The 21,313-nt window shown below is 43.5% G+C and overlaps 1 protein-coding gene across 4 annotated transcripts in view; it reads right to left on the bottom strand.

Moving 5' to 3' along the window:
- Window positions 1–4,503: 4,503 nt before the first annotated feature.
- Window positions 4,504–21,313, bottom strand: part of NEURL1B (neuralized E3 ubiquitin protein ligase 1B) — a 183,071-nt gene continuing 166,261 nt past the window's right edge. For all 4 annotated transcript variants that reach the window (XM_028717707.2, XM_028717708.2, XM_028717709.2 and 1 more), the window contains 4 exons: window positions 17,669–18,229; window positions 13,236–13,943; window positions 11,537–11,662; window positions 4,504–9,406 (listed from right to left, as the gene is read on the bottom strand). In XM_028717707.2, coding sequence (XP_028573540.2) covers window positions 9,162–9,406; window positions 11,537–11,662; window positions 13,236–13,943; window positions 17,669–18,229 — 1,640 coding nt within the window. In that variant the 3' untranslated portion in view covers window positions 4,504–9,161. The remainder of the gene's footprint in view (window positions 9,407–11,536; window positions 11,663–13,235; window positions 13,944–17,668; window positions 18,230–21,313) is intronic.

Raw genomic sequence — 21,313 nt, forward strand, 5'->3', positions numbered from 1 at the left:
TATGCAACAACATTCCTAACTTCGTAGTACATGTGGATGGGATTATCCATGGGTGGTGACACTGCTGGGAAGTTCAGTGAGAATGTGGGGTCAATGTACAGCATCTGCCTGCCATGCGTATAGTGGCTGGGCAGCTGCTGGCCTGTCTGCAGCTGCTGCTCAGCTGCAATGGTCCCCCGCTCCTGCTGCTGTCCCTAGCTTATCCTGGGCTGCTCCCCCACACTCAGGCATGGAGTGCAGCTGCTGCAGGGAAGCAGCAGGTGGTGCTCCAGCAGTTTATTGGAGCATCAGTGGCCTGCCGTACGCCACTATGGGCGCACCACTCCTTATTCTGAGGCAAGGGTCCTTCTTTAGCGTGAGGCATTGTCATGGTCAAAGCAGTGGGGGCCATTTCTGTGTCTATCTCAGCTTCAAGGTCTCACTCCAGGCCCCTTCCTCAGAGTGCATCAGTGAGGGGCAAGGATGGTTCTACAGCTAGGTGGGGATGGCAAGTCAATCTATTGTGCCAATGCTGTGATCATATGAAGGTTTGCCAAAATACCCCACCCCTTTCGGAGGGGGATTGCTATAGGGTAGAATGCAATGTCGTCCTATGACAAACCTCCCTTCTGAGCCAGTGTGTGCCAACGGAAACCCTCATGCAGGACTTGTGCTGACAGTACTTATTAGGCGAATCCCATCCATTGTGTGTGGGAGGGGGTAGAACTCAGAATCACCCAATGAAGACGGGGCATCTATCTGGGCATGGAGTGTTGATGTGCTGCTTTGGGGTAGGGGCAGGGAGAAAAAGAGAATGGAGCATCTTAACTCTACACTGCAACATTTTGCTGCATTTCTCACTTGCACCTGTGTACTGTATGTAGATAGATTTTCCAGTTTATTTGCCCAATAAACAATGCAGTATAGAACAGAAAAAGAATGTTGTGCCACTTAATATCATTTTGCAGGAAGGCAAGCAGTAGGGAGGGTTGTCATAAGGCCTATAGCTGGAATCTAGATGTTCCTGCAACAGTGGCATCCAGTATCTTTGCTCCAGGCCAACCTCAAGACCAGGGAGCTGAATTTAGGGGTAAGTACTAAGCCTATTCACCCAGCTCCTCAGAGTCATCCTCCTAGGCTATATTGCTTGTTAAATTTGCCATCCTATGGAGTAGTCCATCTGTTGTTGCTGAGCTATTAAATTACATGCTTGCTTGGAAAAAAAACCTAAGTGTCTCATATACTACTTTAGAAATTTGTGCACAGATCAAAAGCTTGTGCGGCTTCCAAGAGAAGTTAAGTCATTCAGTGGGGATCACTTTGTTTTGCACATCACTCCAGGACCTAACGTTCTGGACTTACCAACAGTAAGAAAGGAGCAACTGTTTTGAGTTCCAGGAGGGAAAGATAAGGAGCCCCCTTTGTGCTTATGATATGACCTGCTTCTAGCCTTCTTTAGTGCAGTTCTGAGGTTCAAATGACCACTATGTGGTGCTATTAATGCAATTACCCAAATCTTGTTTTCCCCATTGCATTAAGCCTTGTAACTGTCGAGTAGCACCTGTTAGCTAGAGGCAGCGGTGGAAGTGAATTTCTGGTCTTCAGCTGCTGTCTTTGATCTCTTCAGTTAGTCCCTGATAAATTACTCAGAAGCAACGTAGCAGAAATGGAAATGCAGAAAGCTGAGTAGTTTTGCATGTGCCTTCAGGCTTGGTTATAATTACGTATGGGGTGCCTGACTCTCAACAATCCTGCCCTTGTGCTGTTAGGAGCCAAAGGAATGGCAGTGCTACTTGGCATTTGGCAGCCCTGACCCATGTTATATTGTAGGAGATAAAGGCTTCTTATTGTAGTATATGAGGTGAAAGTCACGGTGAAGACCAGAGGGCTAGTATTATCAACTGACTGCAGGATGGCTTCCCATACCAACCCCCACCTTCAGTTGTCTTAGCACTTCAGTTGCAAATTTTACTTGGTTGAATGTCTCTCACTTCTGCCTTGTTCCTAAATTGTGCTTGGGCTTGACAGACAGCAAAGCACATGGCAAGGAAGTATCTTGGGCTTGAATTGACTGATGGGGAGCCATTGTGTTCTGTTCACTGTAGTCCAAGCTGCACTGTGGGTGGCAGCCAACCTTACGGTTTTAATAACCCAAAAACCCATCAAGTCTCAGCACTGGCTTCTTTCCCAATGGAGAGGCACATGGAGCAGATTACACCACACCCAGAATTCCCTGGAGCCCTGATAAAGAGAAGGTTCTTGGCAGCAACTTGGGACTTTGACCTGTTATAATGATTAAACTGAAATGCAAATGCATCCACCATTTCCAGACAGCATTAACTGCCATGCTTGTGTCCAAATAACCAAGCAGGTTGCATTAGAAGTGGTTTTAGATGATTTACTTCCATTGTTTGTTTGTTTCTCCCTCTCTGAGAAACTAAGACCTGGAAGGACCACCTAAATGAGCAGCAGCACAGTGGGATGGAAATGATGGAAGTATTGTGCTTTTCAAGCCGTGTTCTCAATTGCATTAGTTGTGGCAGAGAGACACACTTTTTCTGGTGGCTTGCCCATCATTAGGCTTTTATTTGCTCCCAAGAGTTGTTGAAATATGTACAGGAAGTCCAAGTCACACGTCTCACTAGTTTCTACACATAACTGCTCTTAAAGTGGAAGCCTTCCATGATTAGCTTAATGTCTGAAAAGTGTGTAAACCCAGTAATAGACAGCATGGCGAATTTGTGAAAATTCATTTTGGCAGAGGTGACCATGTAAGTAGCAATTCTATGCTTCAGTTAATGGGATATAAGGCAGCACAAGTGTACACAGAACTCGTGTTACATTCTTATGAGCAATCTCCTCTGATATTACCATCTAAGATGGTATCCTGCTTTCAGGGCCTAATTAAAACATTGTTTACGTGTCCTGATAGGGTTGCTTAAATGTTGACATGTTTTTTGTCTGCTGATTTTTCAGTTGTTTTTAACTGCTTTTTACTGATAACTTTAGTATTTCTTGGAAACTGCCTAGCAGTTTTATTACAACCAAGTGGTATATAATTTTATTAAATATATAAATATTACTTATTAAGTAAAGGACCGAGAAGTAATATCAATTTAAAACCTTTTGCACCTTCAGGTAATTAGTTAGCCTAAGATGTTACAGTTAAGTCTTGGTATTTTCACTCTTTGCAAGAAATATGCTAATTCAAAGAGATGGTGTCCAGTTATTGAAGTGACTGAATGTCAAGCGAAAAAGGTTTGGGAGTTGTCTCTACTGTATGCTTTTTGTAACCTTCCAGGGCCTCTTGCCTTCCTTCCATGTCACAAGCATTAGAATCTGTCAAATTATCTACAGTGAAATGGAAAATGATGTGACAACCTAGCTTAACGTAAGCCTGGGAGGATTTGCCGACAGCTACAGGTAGGCAAGGGACCATGAATCCTTTTAGAGTTGAACGATGCTGAATTGATAGCTTCTCTTTTTTTAAAAAAGGAAAAAAGGCAAGCTGTCTTGGAAACCCCTGAACTATCCATTTAGCTGTTTTGCATTCTGATATCGTTCGTGTCTGTGGCCCCACTGTCTGTGTCATATGTAGAGGAGTTAGGACTCTTGCACAGGAGCAGAGTGTAGTGATGCAAGTGGTAAAGTCACTCTTGTTAGTGTACTTTGCAGTGGTGGAACCAGAATAGCCTTTTCAGCTCTTGTAGTTGACATGGTAAATAAACATTGAGTTTGTGGAGTTTGTTGGGTTGAGTTGTTCCCCTTTTGGGGCTAACTCCTGCTAATTTTCCATACTGGCTTTGCACATAACACCTTTGTGTGTGAGAGTAGAGTGAAAAAGAGGTTTACTCTGCATTGGCAACACTAAGCAGTATGGGTTGCTTCACAAATTTCAGATATTGAACACTAGCCACTGATAATTCTCTTCCAAAAAAAAAAAAAAGATTATCTTTGCAAGGCTTAGCCTAGTAACATAGGCTTGTAAAGACAGAAGGAAACCTGTCACTCTTATACTTACGGTTAGTTTCTATAGTTGGTATGTAATTCATGGTCAAAATTACCTTAGTGTGCAAAGAGGGGCCCTTTCACAGAATGTAATTCAAACTATGAACACCACTTGACAAGTTGATCTGATATGAATGAGCCCATTGAATCTGCATGGAGTCCCTTTGTGCGAGCTGTGGTTAAACTAGGAAGTCTCCTAAACATCAAGGATCTCAAATCGGCTTCAACCCAGATGCTGGGTTGGTCTAAAGCAGGTAACCATATTGTTCCAGTTTGGACAAAAATGGTAAACTGTTTCATTTGTGGCTTCCTGGTTTAACCACAGCTCACATAAACAGGCAAAAGTCATGAGGCATGGTCATCTGAATGCTGGCCTGGACCCATTGATCTTTTGAGTTGTTCTCATTTTCACCCCAACTTTTAACAAGTCACCTTAACAACAGGACCAGTGGTAGTCCTGCATATAGATTGGATTTTTACCACAGGCAACAAAGGGTACTACAGGTGCAGGCAAACTTAAGCAGCAAATCCCTGTTTATTGAAGGTGAAAGGTCTGGGCAAGAGCCATCAAAGAAGTTTCAGGTTGCAAGGAGCTGCTTCTAAAGCCTATAACAGACATGCTCTCTGCTTTTACCATTTTTTCCACTTCAGGCTGGTGGGAATATTTTACAAGCCAACATTTTATTTGTTTCATAAAACAGGTAAAATTTTATATTAATGTAAAACAGAACAAAATAAAAAACATACACACACACTACAGATCACAATGCTAGAGAGTATTAACATGTAGAGAAGTGCAAACGTCCCTCCCCAAAGAATCTGCATTGAAAGTTCTATTACAGAGAGATTAAAATCTGGCTTGTTTGAGAATGTGATATACAGATCACTGTCATGAACCAGAAAAATATCAAGAAGTTTCAGAAATCTCAAAACTTTTTAAAAAGCTTTTATACAAAGAGGAGATGGGGAGGAGGACGGCAGCAAAGTTTCAATTAAAACATAAAATTTTCACTCCAATATAAAAAAAGAGCAAAGTTCTTGGTGAACACATAAAATTCTATAAAAACTACCAACCATCTATTAGGGTCTTTTTCTCTCTCCATTTTTAAAAGTAGCATTAAAAAGGATAAAAAGTGCACAGACACCTTATAAGGCACAAACAGATCTTCTGAACAGATACTTTTCTCAAAACAAAACAAAAAAAAAGCAATAGCAAGAACAAGTTGCTAAATAGCCTCTACTTCCTAAAAGTTGTCTGTCAGAGTTTGAGAATTCCTTGTGAGACTGGAATAAGTAAAGCTGCATGTCCATTAACGCTGCTTCCCCAGCTTGCTTCACAGCAGCACTTAGGCTGTGGACTTAACTCTGCCTAATAAAAGCCCATGTCAGATGCTGCTCCTTTTGGGCAGTCTGTTCCCAACAGAAAAGATTAAACACCATGTGTCCTTTCCTCCACTTATTTTGAACTATCATAGGTCTACAAATTTCTTTTCAAAATACCACTGCAGTTGGAAGCTAGTAAAGTAAAAAGGCACACCTTTCCAAGATCGCTTGTAGCACAACTTGTCAATGCAGAAGTAAGCTCCGTTGAGACTAATGGGACTTACTGCCAGGTGTATGTGGTGTATAGGCTTCTGTTTGGAAACTAGTTCTAGCCCAAAGGTATCTAAGGGCAATGCCCAGGGGGTGCTTTGCTATGACACCAAAAAGGGGATGGGAACAATCCAACCCCAAGTTACCCAGGGAGTTGGGAGTAGAATGGAAGGTAGTGATCAGTACTGATCAGCAAACCCACTGACTACAAAAATTGTCACCCCTCCTTAGAATTACATCTCTGCAAGTGTAAATTTGTTGACTTCTTTCTGGTAAGCTTCTCCAGAGCTTAACTCTAGCTGCAGTGATGGCAGCTGCGACAACTAAATTTCATTCAAATTAACTCTGATTCATAGTTATGTCGCTCAGTGGCATCTTAGGTAAGCAGGATGGAATTGAGATGCTAGGAATATATTCATGCCTTGTCCCCGGCAAACATCTGGCACTGTGGTCATGCACAACTAGCAGCACCTGAAATAGAGTGGAAAGACCCCCTTGGAACACATGTCAGTAAGTGGGCAGCCCCTTCCATGTTGCTGGCTTGACTCAGCTTCATAATAAGAAGGTAAGAAGTTCTGCTTTACACAAGTATCTCTATGAAGTATTAACGGCAAATAGCAAGACAGCTGGATGGTGAAAAATAACTTTCGGAGGATCTGCCTTTCGTGCACAGAGCTTGACAGCAGTGCCAACAATGGCAATTAACTTAGCAGGTGATTAAATAATTGCAGTCAGCTGAGTGGCTTTGCCCTTTCTCTCTGCTTTTTAACATATGATTGTGCAACTAGTAGCCCAAGTTAAATCTGCTCCCTTTCTCAATTCAAGCATCACATCATCTCTGCCCCCTAAACTTTTCAGCTGCCCATCATTAACATGCACAACAGGGTCAGAAGCTGACACCGGCAAAAGCTGATTGTGGAGGTCAAGAAATGCAAAGATCCAATCTTTAAGGTGGATGCAACAACCTGGAATCATCTTGTGATGGGCAGTGTCACTTGCTTTAACAATGCTGCTTGCATAATGCCTCCCATGTTGTGCAGTTATAGCATTATCTGCATTATTAATTGTCTCCTCCATGGTTATAGACTACAGCTGACGGTGCAAAAATTAAATGTAAATGCTCATGGAGATTCTTAATCACTGACTAGGACTCCTGTTTGGTTTTAGGAGGCCTCAGTTACTTATCTCATCACAAAGCAGTTGCATTCCATGTAGGCAAAAGTTGTTTATAGAGTAACTGATGGCATTTTTAAACTAACCTCGCTGCCCTTCACATTTCCGTATGGTAATTAGGATACTCAAAACTATTGTAAAGTTACTGGAAGTCGTCATGCACCACAGTGTTGTCCCAAACCACTCTAAAATGGAAAAGAAACAGGCTTTCCTGTTGACAAAGATATTATCTGCACCTTAAAGAAAAGGAAACTCATCTGTCTTGTTTGATGCCTTTCCTTATGCAATATGTAACTGTAGCCAGTGGCAATTTAAGACTGCTAGGATTGTGTCATTGGCATTCATTGGCTTCCAGTGCAGCCCACAAACGATGCTAGTGCAGCAACTTTGCCAGGAGCTAAAGGTTAGAAAAGCATTTAAACTAAAGACAGAGGAGAAGAGAGGCTCAGCTACCCAATGAGGTACAGCTACCATGTTGCTCAAAGGACTATGAGAAGCTTAGTCCACACATTTTTGTCTACAAAGCACTCCGTATTCCCTAAACGGAATTTGTCCCTCTAAAGCCATTGCTGTCTTCCACCTTATGTATTATTTTCCCCACTAAGGGATCCACATGCCTTGTCATTTATGGCCAAAATTTGCACTGGCTTACATTTCCCTTATTGACAGCACAGCATATCAAAGTATGCTGTTGAAAAGGAAAACTGCCTTCTTCCTGCTAGAAGGGCCCCATAGGCTCAGAATAGCTGTTTTATGGAAAAGAATGCAGCCATATATTGGGGCTGAGAATGGCTCCTAGCAGGCTCCCAAGGATCACAAGTAAGCATTTCTGCCCTGGAAAGACCTACAAGCTGCTCCGCCACAGTAGATCCTAGGATCTCGTCATAAATCAGATAAAACATCAGGATTACAGCTTTAGAGCATCTGTTGCACAATGGAATGGAATGCCTCTATTGAGGTGGAAGCAGCAAAAAGCCTGCTCTGAATAAATTCTACTGCTTTCAGATGGCAATGGGACAGGTTGCCTATGGGCAACTACAGTTGTGTGCACTGTAGGAGGATGCTGCCACACAAAGACTGAGCAAGGAAAGAGAATCGGCAGATAGGTCAAGCAAAGTTGCTTTATTGCTTGCATGGCACCTCTCCCCTAAAGCCCCAAGACATTTCACATCCCATTCAGGCTAGTGTAGAGTTCAGAGGTTCCTATAACCACAATCAAAATGCATTTATCTTAAAAGCCGGAGCATCTAATAATAGCTTGCAAATTCTTTTTCCAACAAACAATGCCAAGAAAAGGGCTTTTAAATTTCAGTAAGATGCCTCTATTGTGGAGTAGATGACAACTTCCTGGAGAGGAAGAAATGAGAGATTCCACATGGCTGCATACTTTACTGACAAAATCTCTGGGGAGTAATAAAGGAAAACATCCATCAGCTGTTTGCACAAATTTCAAGAGAGGGAACGCTGGACATTTGAAACCTAACAGTCCATCAGCTTTCTTTCTTTGTAGCTTGGTTCTAAGCATGGCTACTTGCTGTGGCGATTCAGAACCGCCAGGCAAGAAGCTGCTTCTCTTGTGCATGCAGAGGTTTACTCCTACCAATACGTTAACACTCTCCAGCTACAGAAGTGCTTCACAGTTGCACAGTGCAACAGGAAGCTTCAATCTGTGACTTACAAAGGAGGAAAGTGGGATTGTTTACTTGCTGCGTTCCAAGGACATCGATAGTTTTTTCTTCACTATTCCTCATACCTGCTTCCCCTGTTGAACCATAAATGAGAAAAAGTGCCTTGAAAGAAGCAAATGTCATCCATTGTCTATTCCCCACAATTTTTACAAGATGACAGGAGTCATTTCACTCCACAGTGCCTCTGTTAAATCTCCCCCATATATTCCTCCCTGTTTGAAATTGCCTGAGTGCTGTTTCAGTAATTGAACTGCCTAATTCAGTAAATATTGCATGATTATGGAGGGGGGAGGTGCCCAGAATTATTATTATTAATTCAAACAATTGTTTTCTCCAGTACTTTCTGCCCAAGTGGGGTTCACTGTCTATTTTATGTTACTTTCTTTTGCTGGGTGGGGAGAGACTCCTCGTGGCAAAGGTACTTACAGCTCAGCCCCCACCGCTACCTTAACCCAGCAGGGCAGCATCTTGATGAAGCTCTTCCCACTCAGCAGCTGTACCTTCGGCATCTACAAGGACCAGAGTGTTTCCCAGATCACTTAATTATCCCTGATTGGTTCCTACTGGTCAAAACACGGAAATATAGACAAAAGAGCCACTCTGTAACCAGCACAATAACCCATAAGCGGTGACGGTAAGTTGTGGCAATGAGTAACAACATTCTTCCTCCTGCCCCCTCGCCCCCTCCACACACACCCTCAGGCCGGCTGGAAATGGGGTTTAAGGGCGGTAGATTTTAATAATGTCTTTGATGACCCGTCGGCAGATTGGGCAGCAGGCATTGAGTTGTTTCTTCAGCTTAAGACCACAGGTGTTGCAGAGGCACATGTGTCCACAGGTGTAGATCACCACATCCACCTCGTTGTCAAAGCAAACGGTGCACTCGCCATTCTTGCTGCTTGACGGCTCCGGAGGTGGGAACACGGGAGACACTGGAGGGCTCAGAGGTGAACTTGGAGCAGTCACTGCAAGGAATGGGGAACAGAGAAACCTTCCCTTTAATCTGAGTCTCTTATGTCAGGCTGCAAAGAAAAATGGGGAACGCAAAGGGTTGCTTCCTTTAGACAAAAGTGCTATGAACAAAAAGGTTTGGGGGATGTTTTAAAACCAGCAATACTTTGATACAGCGAGGGAACAGCAGAACTCAAGAAATGTTTGCATATATACCCTTTGTGGGAAGCAAAACCCCTATCAAGCCTGTTTCCACATTCATAAAAACTACAGTTTCAAACAGTTGTCATTTAGGAGGTTTTTAAAGACCAAAGACATGCAGTATGACTTGCATGGGGTGCTGCTAGATAGACTTTGTCTATCATGATTTGTCCCTGCTGTGGCTGTTGCAGGAACCACTTATCCATTCCGTTTCGCTGCCTGGCAGTCATACCAGCTGTGGCAACTTTCCGAATATGGTATTTGCATGGGGTGGGGTACTTTCTTTAAAAGTCCATTTCTAAAGTGCATAACAGAATATTCAGGTGAATTTTATATAGAAGCACATAAAACTTATCACAGAAACAAGCTGGCTTCTTTAAAAATTATTTACAGTAACTGGCACAGCAGCTCTGCATTTAATGAATGGGATTTGGGGCTGTTCGTAGCTACCTGGCGTTAATATTTGTATGGTCGGAGATTTAGTACTTTTATTTATTGAATTCATTATTAAGAAAATGTTTTCAATCATACTTTGTATTCTAAAGCTCCGTTAATAGATTCCTATAGCATGAGCTTTGAACCAGCAAAGGATGTTTTACCAGCTCTTAATATTTCTGGAGCAGAGTAGCTCATGATGATAGATTGAGCAGTATTGGCTTTCATCCAGCTGTGGTTCAGTGGTTGTGAAGTCCATATTTCACTCATCAATAGGAACTTTACTCCTTGCAGGATTTCAGTAGCGCCATGTGGAGTGACATTTGTGTGAATTTTGGGTTGCTGTTGTTTTTTAATACAAATGATTTTGTATTGTATTTCATGTTCTATCTACCCTGGTTCTGCAAAAAACACACGTTACATAGCATAGGACAGCTCTTCATACACAAGGTCATTTCTTGTTACGTATGTCACATGGGGATCATATGACCCCAACCAAGGGAGCCCCTTCTGGAGCAGTTCATGAAACCACTGTTGGAATAGACCAGGGCTGAGGAACCTGTGGCCCTCCTGATGTTGGACTCATGACCAATTCCGTCATTCCCACCTATTGGTCATGCCTGCTGGGGCTGATGAGAGTTGGCATCCACCAAAGATTCCCCACCCTTGAGACAGACAAACAATGGCTCTGTGGGAGCACTGGGGTAGCACCTTGCTCCCCTTCCCCTAGAACAGGCTGCCATGCAATGGTTTTCCTATCCAGGTAAAGTGGGGCATCTACTCTTGGGAGCCAGCGTGGTGTAGTGGTTAAGAGCGGTGGACTCATAATCTGGTGAACCGGGTTCGCTTCCCCGCTCCTCCACATGCAGCCGCTGGGTGACCTTGGGCTATTCACACTTATCTGAAGTCTCTCAGCCTCACTCACCTCACAGAAGGGAAAAGGAGATTAAGGGGAGTGAAAGGTGGGATATCAAGTCCAAACTCCTCTTCTTACTTATCATACCATGGAGTTCTGGGTGTGACAGGTTTGTAAAGTAGCTTTAGCTTCTCTAGGCTTCACAGAATTGTAGAGTTAGAAGGGACCATGAGCATCATCTAGTCCAACCCCCTGCAGTGCTGGAATATTTTGCTCTATGTGGGGCTCAAACCCACAACCCTGAGCTTAATAGTCCCATGCTCTACCGACTGAGCCATCCCTCAGGGAGGAAGATGTAACAGATATTTCCTACAGATAGCAACAGGTGTCACCTCATTTGTTACTCTCAGGGCTTCCATCTGCTTGCATTAAAGTCTAACACAACCCCAACAGCAGCTTTAGGAAATCTGGACGCTCCTCTGTCACAGGAAGAAAGAGGAAGTTCGGCACACACTGCGCAAATTGCGACATGCCTCGTCCAGGCAAAGCAAGACTCAACTTGTAAGGTCTGGCTTGTAACTTTTGGGCAGGGTGAAATGTGTGTATTCGAACAACAAGAGTGCAGGAGGCACAAAGCGAAAGGGTCCCTTACCTAGGGATGACTCAGAAGCGGAAGAAGACCTGTTCACGCTGAAAGCCATATCTGAGTCACTGTCATATTGGGAGCCTCCAGGGGATCCTGAGGGAGAGACTGTCACAGGGCTGGACTGCACAGTGCCTGAAAATACAAAATAACAGGTTCCGTCAGCTTCATAGGTGGGGCAGGAATCTCTCAGGCATGCAGTGCGGAACTGAGTCTACCCTGGGACAACACCATCCATTTCATCTCCACAACAGACTTACTGTGTAATTGGGAACTTGGTATTTTGTAATATTATTAGCAGGTTGATTTGTTTAAAGAAAATGAGATTCCTCTGGTTCCAAGCTTGCCTTAACTGCCTCGTTAAAGCTCACTCTATTCCCACCCAATTCAGATAGGGGCAAAAATCTGACTGGCAAGATCCAACCAGGAGGTTGAAGACCAGTGGTGGAGAATGTCTAGAACATGGGCCAATGAGGCTGTTTTGACCAAGCCACACCCACCTGCCCCTACACCTGACATCATACATGTGGGGTATGTGGTTTGGTCCAAAGCAGGGTTTGCAGGCATCACCAGTCTGAAGAAAAGGAAAAGAGGTCCTGTGAATTCCACTTACAATGGACCTTGCAAACAGGAAATTAGGACCCCAAGAAAGATGTCAAGTTACTAAAATACAGCCCACCCCCACCTAGCCAAAAGGGTGCAGCCAACTGAGTGATGCCTACGAAGTCAGGATAGCTAAATGGAACTTCCCTGCTCGGAAGTGGTAAGCTGAGAACAAAGTGAGAGTGGAATGTAGCCATAATCCTCATGCCCTGCTTGGCTGCTTTTTGGCAAGAGAATGCTGGAGCAGAGGAATCTTGGGCTGATTGTACAAGGCAATTCTGAAGTTATGGGACTACAATCAGCCCTATTCCAAAGCAATGCTCGTTTTCAGCCTGGAATATAAAACTCAAGTAGTGATCAGACCTCTATATTGGCAAAACAGCCCATAAACTGGTATGTGACCAAAAAGGGGCCTGGTGGTGGTACAAGAGGGGAGTCTGCATCTTTGCAACTGTGCTAGGGCCACTGAAGCTGCTTACGGCACTGGCGCAACATTGATCCATACACCAGGAGTGTTCTAGTCAGATGTGATCGAGACCCCTCTCTGCTCCATCACATGGATCGCATATGCTTGTAGAAACAGTATACAGTGGTACATCTAGTTACGAACTTAATTCCTTCCGCAGGTCCGTTCTTAACCTTAACTAGAGGCATGCTTTCGCTAATGGGGCCTCTTGCTCCCGCTGCGCTGCTGGCACACAATTTCCGTTCTCATCCTGGGGCAAAGTTCTCAACTCGAGGTAACTCTTGCCGGTTAGCGGAGTTTGTAACCTGAAGCGTTTGTAACCTGAGCTGTTTATAACTCGAGGTACCACTATAGAACAGTATGCACATTTACCAGCTTCAGTTTATGAAAAAGTACATGCAAGTTACCAGACAAGCAGTCGAGTCATCTGGTTTTGACCATCTCCCCAAAATAAGATCATGCTTCAGCAATGCCAGTACAAGGCACAGCTGGTGGCAACCAGGGTTTAGTTGGCCTATAAAATTCCACGGAGAGAGGCAACAGCCCACTGAAGCCAGGGAGAATGTAATGCCTCTCCAAAGCTGTAAAGAAATCTCAGCGTTACACTACACTACACCCATATTTCTGAGCTGCACTTACCTAATATTTTGAGTTGATTGATAACACCATGGATCGTGAAAAATACCCACAGTGACTGCGAGGTATCAACGCACATCAGCATCCCACGGTTGATCCCGTTTATTCCATGGTGCACTTCTCCATTTGGCAAGACCACAAAGCTGAGGATGTCCCCATTGTTGAGGACTGGGAAACCTCGGCAAACCACCCAGTATTCCTTGCGATCCAGAAGGAAGTCTGGATCCGCTGGGAGCTCATTTGTTCGTAAAGTACCAGGATCACAAGAAGTGATGCCAAACGTGAGGGCTCCATAGTACGGCAGCCCCAGGTGTCCAACTTCCACAAAGAAGCTTTCGCCAATGTGCAAAGGCCGGTCGGAAAACACCAAAGTCCTATTGCTCTCTTGCCAGTTGGTGCAGGCAGACATCCGGTCCTGAGAAAAGTTAATGTCGGGCCCACGAGTAGGGTGGAAACGCAGATCTGTATCGAGAAAGGCAGGCACCACTTGGGCAAGCTGCCGCCTGCTTGGACAGCAAGGGATGGTGTGGTTATCTGTCGGCAGCGCAGGCATACGGCTCAAGTTCAGATTAGCAATTTTGGCCACCACCTGGTTGTTCTCCAGTTCGTTGTTGTTGAAGTTGGCTGAGTCGTGGCTGCTCTGTGGAAGGCAAGTGCTGAGTCGTGCGTTGCTGAGACGGGTGGAGGTCATCGTCTCGGCAAACATGCTGTCTGTGACGCAATGACAAGGAAAAGCTGTATGAGAGGCAAGCCGAAAATGGCAGCCTACCCTGGCTTGATCGTTGCTTTTTGGCCACTCCTTCATCATACTTAAAACATCAAATATGATACTTTTCCTAGTCCAATTGTGTTTCCAATTAAAGTGGGCAAAAGAACATAAAGAAAGAAAAATCTATCTGGAAACACAGAATTTTCAAGGCAGTTAGGAATTCTTCCATCAAACAAAGCTCCAGCAATATTTGCTATTCTACGGGAGCGCTGTCCAATGGAACACCGTACTGCAAGCTGGTTGCCCGATGCAGGGGCCTCTCTTCCTTTCAGACTTGTATTTGGTATTCACAAAAAGAGACCTGTTTCTGTCCACTGCCTCACTCAATTGCAGAAAAGCAGATTCTGCAAACTACACTACCTACTAGAGAGAATAAATATTCCTTCCTCGTCTCATCTCTCTCATACCTCCGCACCCCCACCCCGTCCTTGCCAATTTAATTCATGTAAGAGAGACTGGAAAGAGAATGCATTTAATCACTTTAGACCATTAATAATAAATTGTGTGTAATGTACTTGCATGCTAAAATAGCAGTAGTGACCTTTAAAAAAATGTTTCAAAGCACACTACAGACTATTTGTTACTGACAGGCTACGTGAACAAGCGACAAACTCTCTCCCAGCACAACATCCCATCTGATAGCGCCCAATCTAAACAAAAAAACATAAAAACCACAAACATTTCTAGCCCCAAAGCATAAAACTAGAAGCACATCACTCCATATGAACCAGTCCCCTGTATAGTTATTGAGAGTTGATAATGAGAAAAAGAATCGGTATGAGGAAAGCAAAGGGCAAGATACTTTGGCAAATTTTGATTTAGGACATTCAGATTTCTAAAAGGAAGAATCATTATAAGATTATTTCCCCAAAGTCTTAGATCTATAATCTGGGGGCCACTACCTGGACAGTAATTCATGCTGAAATCATGGCATGACTTGTGGATGGCAGCTTAAGGCTGCAGTACTGTGCGTGCTTACTTAGGAATAAAACACACTGAATTAAGTGGGATTTACTTCTGGGAAAATGTACACAGGTTTACACTGTTAAACTTTTAAGTTACACATAGCTCTGCTGCATTTGCATGCATTTTAGCCTCCTTAAAAGTGGAAATGTATTGAAAATTTATCTGAAGTGCTTAAAGTTGACTATCAATGCAATATATGGAAAAATTAAATGTATAAACAGCTTTCAATTTTGATTAGCCACATAGCTTTTCTTGACAGAAGGAATCTGGGAGGGGGTGTTAAAGTAAAGCCTGTCTTCCTCCTCAGGATCTCAAGTAGCCAGTTCAATATTTCAAAGGAGTGGCTTTCTCTAATTGCTTAAGTCATAAAAGCTTCACATCTGCAATGTTAAGAGTTGATATAATGAATTTGTACATAGTGCATCCTGCTTTGTGAAGCATCTACAGTTCTATATTTGGGACACCTTCTGTTCCCGTCTTCCAGCCACTCCCCAATTACTGACACTACAAAAGTGATCCAACTTGGCCCTCACTTTCTCTTACATTTCTACCTGTAAAATGGTAATAATAGTGAACTGTAAAATGGTAATAACAGTGATCTATTTCATATGGATGCTCTGAAGGGAAAGAGGCGGCCAAGCACTTTTGAAGGCTCTGATCAAAATTCAGCAAGAGTTAAGTGCTGTTATGCTCATTTATTTTAATGGGCTTTTGGCACACAGTCCAAATTAATTGACTGTGGCCAGTAAGTGCTATAGCACATTGTAAACTATAGTTCTACAGACTACAGGGGGAGAGAGAAATGGCCTGGTTTCTACCTGCTGCCTCCACTGACAAGCTAGCCATTGTATAATTCACTTCATAGGAGCTGGGCCCCTTCAACTCTACCCAGGGCCATAATGCAGGATCTAACACACCACAGACCATAGCTTTCTGACAAGGCTTAGTAGGGCACAGGCAAACTCAAGTGAAAATGTAAAGACAATTTCCAGAATCATTCTAGGTCTCTTGGTAAATACCCACTTATGCAAGGCACAGAATAAATTTCAATAGCCTTTTGGCAAGGCACTTAAAACTAGGTAAAAGGGGCAATGGCTAATAACGTACTATCCCTAGGTGTTTAATTTTAAGCCGAAAAAGTGTTCCTTGTTTGAGGTGCGGAAGGACATGGAAAGGGGGCTTAAGAATTTGGGGAGGTGGGGAGAGGTTGTGGTGGTGGTTTTCAAAATTTTAAGCGCCCCAATTTAAACCGTGCCTACTTAAGAATGATTTGAATTATTTTCCATTAATGCATTCATTATGTCATTATGGCTGAAGCTACGTTATCTTTAGCAATCATGTCCACAATTAAGATGACAGGAATGCCAAATCTGTCCTTTGAAGTCAATTGTAGAGCTGCAGATCTGTGCAGTAAACCAATACCAGAAAGGGGGGAGGGGGTTGTGACAGCTTTATTCAGATAACCCTGGAGTACACCAGACGCATGTATTAGTGCTCATGTTCTGAGAACACTGGAGGCAGCAGATTACATCACAGGCAGCATCCAAGATCCCTAGTGCTTTGTAAACACATACTATCTGGCTTGTCTATAAGGACAAAAATAAGTCCACAATCATGGCTCATTGAGCTGTACTTCTAGGTACGCCAACTGAAGCCAAGCTATCACCTGAACTCAACAGGACAAGGTGATAAATCAAGAGCGAGGAATCTCTTGCCTGGACGGAATAGATTCAAGAAGAGGAAAAACCCAATGCTTTGGAAAAGCTTCCAAACTCTTGGAAAGAGAATTACGACATTGCTGCCCTCGCTGGAGTCCTCTGATAAGCAGAGAAGCTGGCGTTTCTCTTGTGTCAAGGTGCTGTGCTTTCTAAAAAACCCCGATAGGGCAGGAATGCCACATGAGAGGCTCTAAGTGGCCGTCACAGGAGATAATGGTTATAAAGCCTGAGCTGGAGAGGGAGGATGAGTCATGGCACTGCATGGTACACACAGCTGGCAATCTGTGGAGCCAATGCAAGGGGAAGAGGCCTCAGGTCATTGGCTTGGTCTCCTTGGTTGTGGGGCTCACAGATCCAAACGTTAAAAGCTATCTCACACCAAGGGCATCAGTGCAACAAACACACCTGCAGTTTTATCAAGCAAGCTTATGTAATAGGAACAGGCTACCAATAGAAATACTATGAGCAGTTTCTGGCATTGGTTTCAAATTTCTGAAGTGCTGGCATATTAATTTAGGCAACTGTAATTGGGGGGGGGGGGGAATATCTGTTGCCAGCTTATCTGCCCCATGGTGCAATCAAATTTAACCACGAGGGAACAGAATGCCCACCTGAAGATTTCACATTTGCAAGCGGGGGCTTGCTTATTTCATTTATTTATTACATTTACATTCCACCTTTCCTCCAAGAGCTCATGGTGGCACACCTGGTTCTTTCCTTCTCCATTATTATCCTCGCAGCAAGCCTGTGAGGTAGGCTTGGCAGAGAGACCGTGAGCTTCATACCTAAGTAGGGATTTGAACCCGAGTCCCAGTAACAGTGACTAGATGAAAATGAAAATGCAAGCTTAGTATCTGGGCTTTACACTTCACGACATAAGCACCACTACCTACCTCACACAGCTTGTTCTGAGAGAAGGGGGATATGACAAAAGGGTCTATGCAGAAGAAGATTTTTTTAAAAAACAGACCATATACACCTACCTAGTATTTGCACTTCATGCGTGATTCCATAGACATCTATCAGTGCCCAGAGAGGCCCGGAGACTTTGACGCCACAGTGAAACAGAATTGGCTCTTCGTCATTAACGCTATAGAAAACTCTCCCATGGCGGTCGACCCAGAACGCCAAGATGTTGTCTCTTAGTGCAAACCTCTCTGGCAGGGCTTTGGCCCAGAAGCCTGGCCGTGTCACCAGGTCTGGGCAGGCGTATTTTGGTATGTCGTCTGCGCTCATCTGCGATGGATCGTGAGTGGTGAAGCCAAAGCGCAGGGCCCCGCTCCACCCGTGGTGCACGGACACCAGCTTGAGACGCACTTTCTCGTAGAGGTGGATGGGCCGGTTGGTGAAAGTGACGCCGTTGCAGAAACTGTTCCTCCGAGTGGCTTTGCGGGAATGGGCATCCAGGCGTATGTTTTTTCCTTTGGCCTGGAAATGGAATCGCGGAGGTTCAGTAATGGTGAGGACAGACCGCCTCTCATGGCTACTGTTAGGCAGTGTGTAATAAGGCCTGTGGGATACAGAGCGAGCCTGTTGACTGGTGTCTGCAGATAATAATAAAAAAAAAAAAACAGGAAGAAGAGGCATTGTTAGGAATTTGCTAATTTAGGTTGCAATGCTAGGAAAACTGCTTCCCCCACCCCCCAACCCCAGCTACTGATATGTACAGATTCTAGGCTAGATTTTAACAGACTAATCAGATACAAACGCACTCCTTATTTGGACAAAGTTCCTCTGCTCCCTGTTCTTGTAATCCTAGTAAGAATGACATTTTTCCAGTGGAGAAAAATTCTGTCTCTCAGCCAGTGTTCAGCTAGAACCAGTTTTTAAATGAATACATTGCTAGACACAACTGACACCTCAACAGAAACGCAAACAAAAAAAACCTTAGCACACTAGGTTGAGGTGGGGAGATCCAAACTGCAGTAGTCACACTGCTACTATTTGGGGCCAAAAGAGGAACTGACTAGACAATTTCATTGCTGACATAAACAGATTTGCTCAACAACTGCTTCTAGAATTTAAAACATGGGTAGGCAAACTAAGGTCTGGGAGCCAGAGCCGGCCCAATTGCCTTCTAAATCCAGCCCATGGAGGGTCTGGGAATCAGCCTGTTTTTACATGAGTAGAATGTGTCCTTTTATTTAAAATGCATCTCTGGGTTATTTGTGGGGCGTAGGAATTCATTCATTATTATTTTTTTCAAAATATAGTCCGGCCCCCAACAAGGTCTCCTGAAAAAGTTTGCTGACCCCTGATCTAAAACTTGGGGCAATTGTTAAGTAGGCATCCCAGAAGACAGAGAAAGCAGCCAGTCTGGAGCCCTGTACCCCAGGCAGCCTATGTGTGCTACGTGAGAGTAGAGAGGAAGACTGACATAAAGAGAAGCTGCCAATATGTGGTAATATTACTTGCTGCCACCCTTCTGCCTCTTCTTGGTCCCCAATACATGTCCTGTTGGAAGTGACTTGAAGCAACAGTGCCCTCTTCTACCCATGAACTCAGAAGCAGACAGGTAGATTGTATGTTTGGAACAATGATAGCATATCAACAAAAGGAGGTGGCAGATTTATCTTAGTGGCACTGAACACCTCCAAGATGACCTGCCCATCATTTAAAAAGAGAAAGTGAGTCACCAAGTTAGTAACTAATCTGCAATCAACTGTTGGACCACCCAGGCAACCAAGCATTTAACCATCCCTAAAAGGCCCCTGGTTCTGAGCTCTAAGTGCTATCTTTGGCCTGCTTAGTATCCACAACATGCTTTGTAGCTCTTAAGAACTAGTTTTCAATTGTATGTTGCTTCAAATGTTAGCTGCTGATGGCTTAAATTCTGAAAATCCATTTGGGGTATCATAATTTATAGCCTTGTGTTTTAGCATAAACAGCATGCATTTTCCCTTACCCAATCTTTATATGTACACACTGAACTACAAGATAAAATAGGGCCATCAGAAACCCCCAAAGCTAAATGAAGCAGTCCTAGGGCGGAGGTGGGGGAAATTGGCTCCTAATGAAACTGTTTTTGTAAGTCTGTCCTATGACTTCCCCTTATGGCAGGAACAGTGTCATGGCAAATATTCAGTAACCATTTCCCTTATTTTTAATGAACGACACACACACACAAAATAGCTCAGTAAGACAAGATTAAAGCTTCCACCCTAATAAAGCCCAAACACAAATGTCAAAACAGTTTTATTGTAATTACAAGTAGCCACATGCCGAAATATTAACATAGCTGGAAAACAAAACTGCACTAAGGTCCTGCTTGGCACTTTATACTTGGGAGGAATAGGGATTTGTTTAAATATATTTTAAAATACCTTCACAGCAGGAGCTTCAATATTTTTGAATTGATATTGTGCAAGTGACAATTGTTTCAAATAATGGCAACACCTCTCCTTAAAAACAAACAACACATTCCTAACATTTGTGACTTACTTCTTTTACTTAACAGTAATTAAAATGCATACCAAAAAGTATTAGCTGACCTCAGCAGCCACACATTAACAGTCCAGAAGAACTCTACTTCAGAATTGATTCCTGCCAATTCTCTCCCATTATTTCCCTCCCAACACCCAGATAGGCTCTTTTGATTGTATAAAAGTGAATTCAGAAAAAGTCCAGTCAGGTGTTGCTCTCCTAAGCCACGTCCACACCATACATTTAAAACATTATGATACCGCTTTAAACAGTTATGGCTTCCTCCAAATAATCCTGAGAATTCACAGAGCTGCCATTTTCCAGAGTGGTTAAACAATCAATCCCTCTTCACATGAACTCTAGGAATTGTAGCTCTCTGTGGGGAAGAGGGGTCTCCTAACAAACTACAGCTCCCAGAATTCTTGGGAAGCCAAGGCTGTTTGAAATGTGTCATAGTGCTTTAAATGTGTGGTATGAATGCAGCCTAATAGTTGCAGATTCTGAAAGCATTTCACAGGATCTCTCAGTCTCTACAGACCTTTCTATGGAAGGAGCTCAAGAATGCAATCCAACCCATTCCAGCCTGCAAACACTGTGTTTAGTGGTGTTTATGTACAAGTAAATATGCACAGGACAGGGCAGCAAGACAGACATCCTGTCAGTTTTGGTGATATATATTTTTTACCTCCCCCTTAGGACTGCCTGACCAGAAAAAAACAGACTGCCCTGCTTCCCTGCTTTTTATCTGCAGAAATCAGCAGATGGAGGTTTTTATGGTATGGAGCTAAGCATTCTCACCTCCCAATGTCTGCAGTACAAGCTTGCAAAGGGTTTAGAAAACGTGCCAGTATAATAATGATGATAAAGGAACAAAGCTGGCAACAATACCTCTTGAATGATATCTTTAGCGGGCCAAATCCTTAGCAGCAGCAGTGCCTCTCAGGAGGTTATACAAGCCTGTTTGTAATGTAAACATCCTGCCAAAGGATGACAGATATGTTTTAAGAAAAATTTTCCAAAAGGAGAGAACCAAGATGACTAGCAAATCTAAATAAATAACTGGGAGGGAAGTACTTGCACTTCCCAAATGAACCACATGGGCCACGAACCACTCTCTGGTGCAAGAGATTCAGCTGGAAGAACTGAGAGACTAGCAACTTGCTGAAGGTGAAAATATAGTGTTTCTGGCCAGAGCGTCCTGGGAG

Source organism: Podarcis muralis, chromosome 2 (assembly GCF_964188315.1).
Source record: "Podarcis muralis chromosome 2, rPodMur119.hap1.1, whole genome shotgun sequence".
NCBI lineage: Eukaryota > Metazoa > Chordata > Lepidosauria > Squamata > Lacertidae > Podarcis > Podarcis muralis.